A 526-nucleotide genomic window follows, 5' to 3' on the forward strand; every position below is an offset into this window, starting at 1 on the left:
TGCCTTCTTCATCCTCCTCGTCTTGGGCCCCTCCAACAGCCGTCACCGCGGCCATCCCCGCCTAAACCGTCGCCTCGGGGACAAATTCCGCCCTCCAAACTTTGATCCTCTTGTCGCTAAAATCGAAAGGTACACGGGGGAGAAAGGACTGAAGGTCGAAGGGGATGAAAATTCCGCCATTAGCACTGTCGAAAACAGTACGTTCTTCGGAGAGGCGGTGGATGCGGACAAGTACTTTAGCAATGAGGGACGGTTGAACATCACCTTGAGGTTGGTCATCTTGTTTCCTTTATTGGACAAGGCACCACAAGATGGGGTGATTAGTCCCTTGGAGCTGCATTCTTGGATCAGAGACTTGGCCGTGGAGAGGCTGAATTACAGGACACAAAAGGAGTTGGCATCACATGATAGGAATGGGGACAAAGCCATCTGTTTCAGGGAATATCTCCCTCAGTTTTCTGATGAAGATATAGGTACGTGTGTGTGTGTGTGTATATATATATATATATATATATATTTTTTTTTT

The 526-nt window shown here is 47.5% G+C and overlaps 1 protein-coding gene across 1 annotated transcript; it reads left to right on the plus strand.

The window, feature by feature from the left end:
• Positions 1-28: 28 nt before the first annotated feature.
• Positions 29-473, plus strand: LOC112094152 (the record flags this gene model as incomplete). The annotated part of the gene is made up of 1 exon (XM_024174347.1): positions 29-473. A coding segment is annotated over one exon (445 nt), but the record flags the coding sequence as incomplete, so codon positions are not given.
• Between the last annotated feature and the right edge of the window lie 53 nt (positions 474-526).

The sequence above is a fragment of the Morus notabilis genome, unplaced genomic scaffold, assembly GCF_000414095.1.
Source record: "Morus notabilis unplaced genomic scaffold, ASM41409v2 Scaffold11520, whole genome shotgun sequence".
NCBI lineage: Eukaryota > Viridiplantae > Streptophyta > Magnoliopsida > Rosales > Moraceae > Morus > Morus notabilis.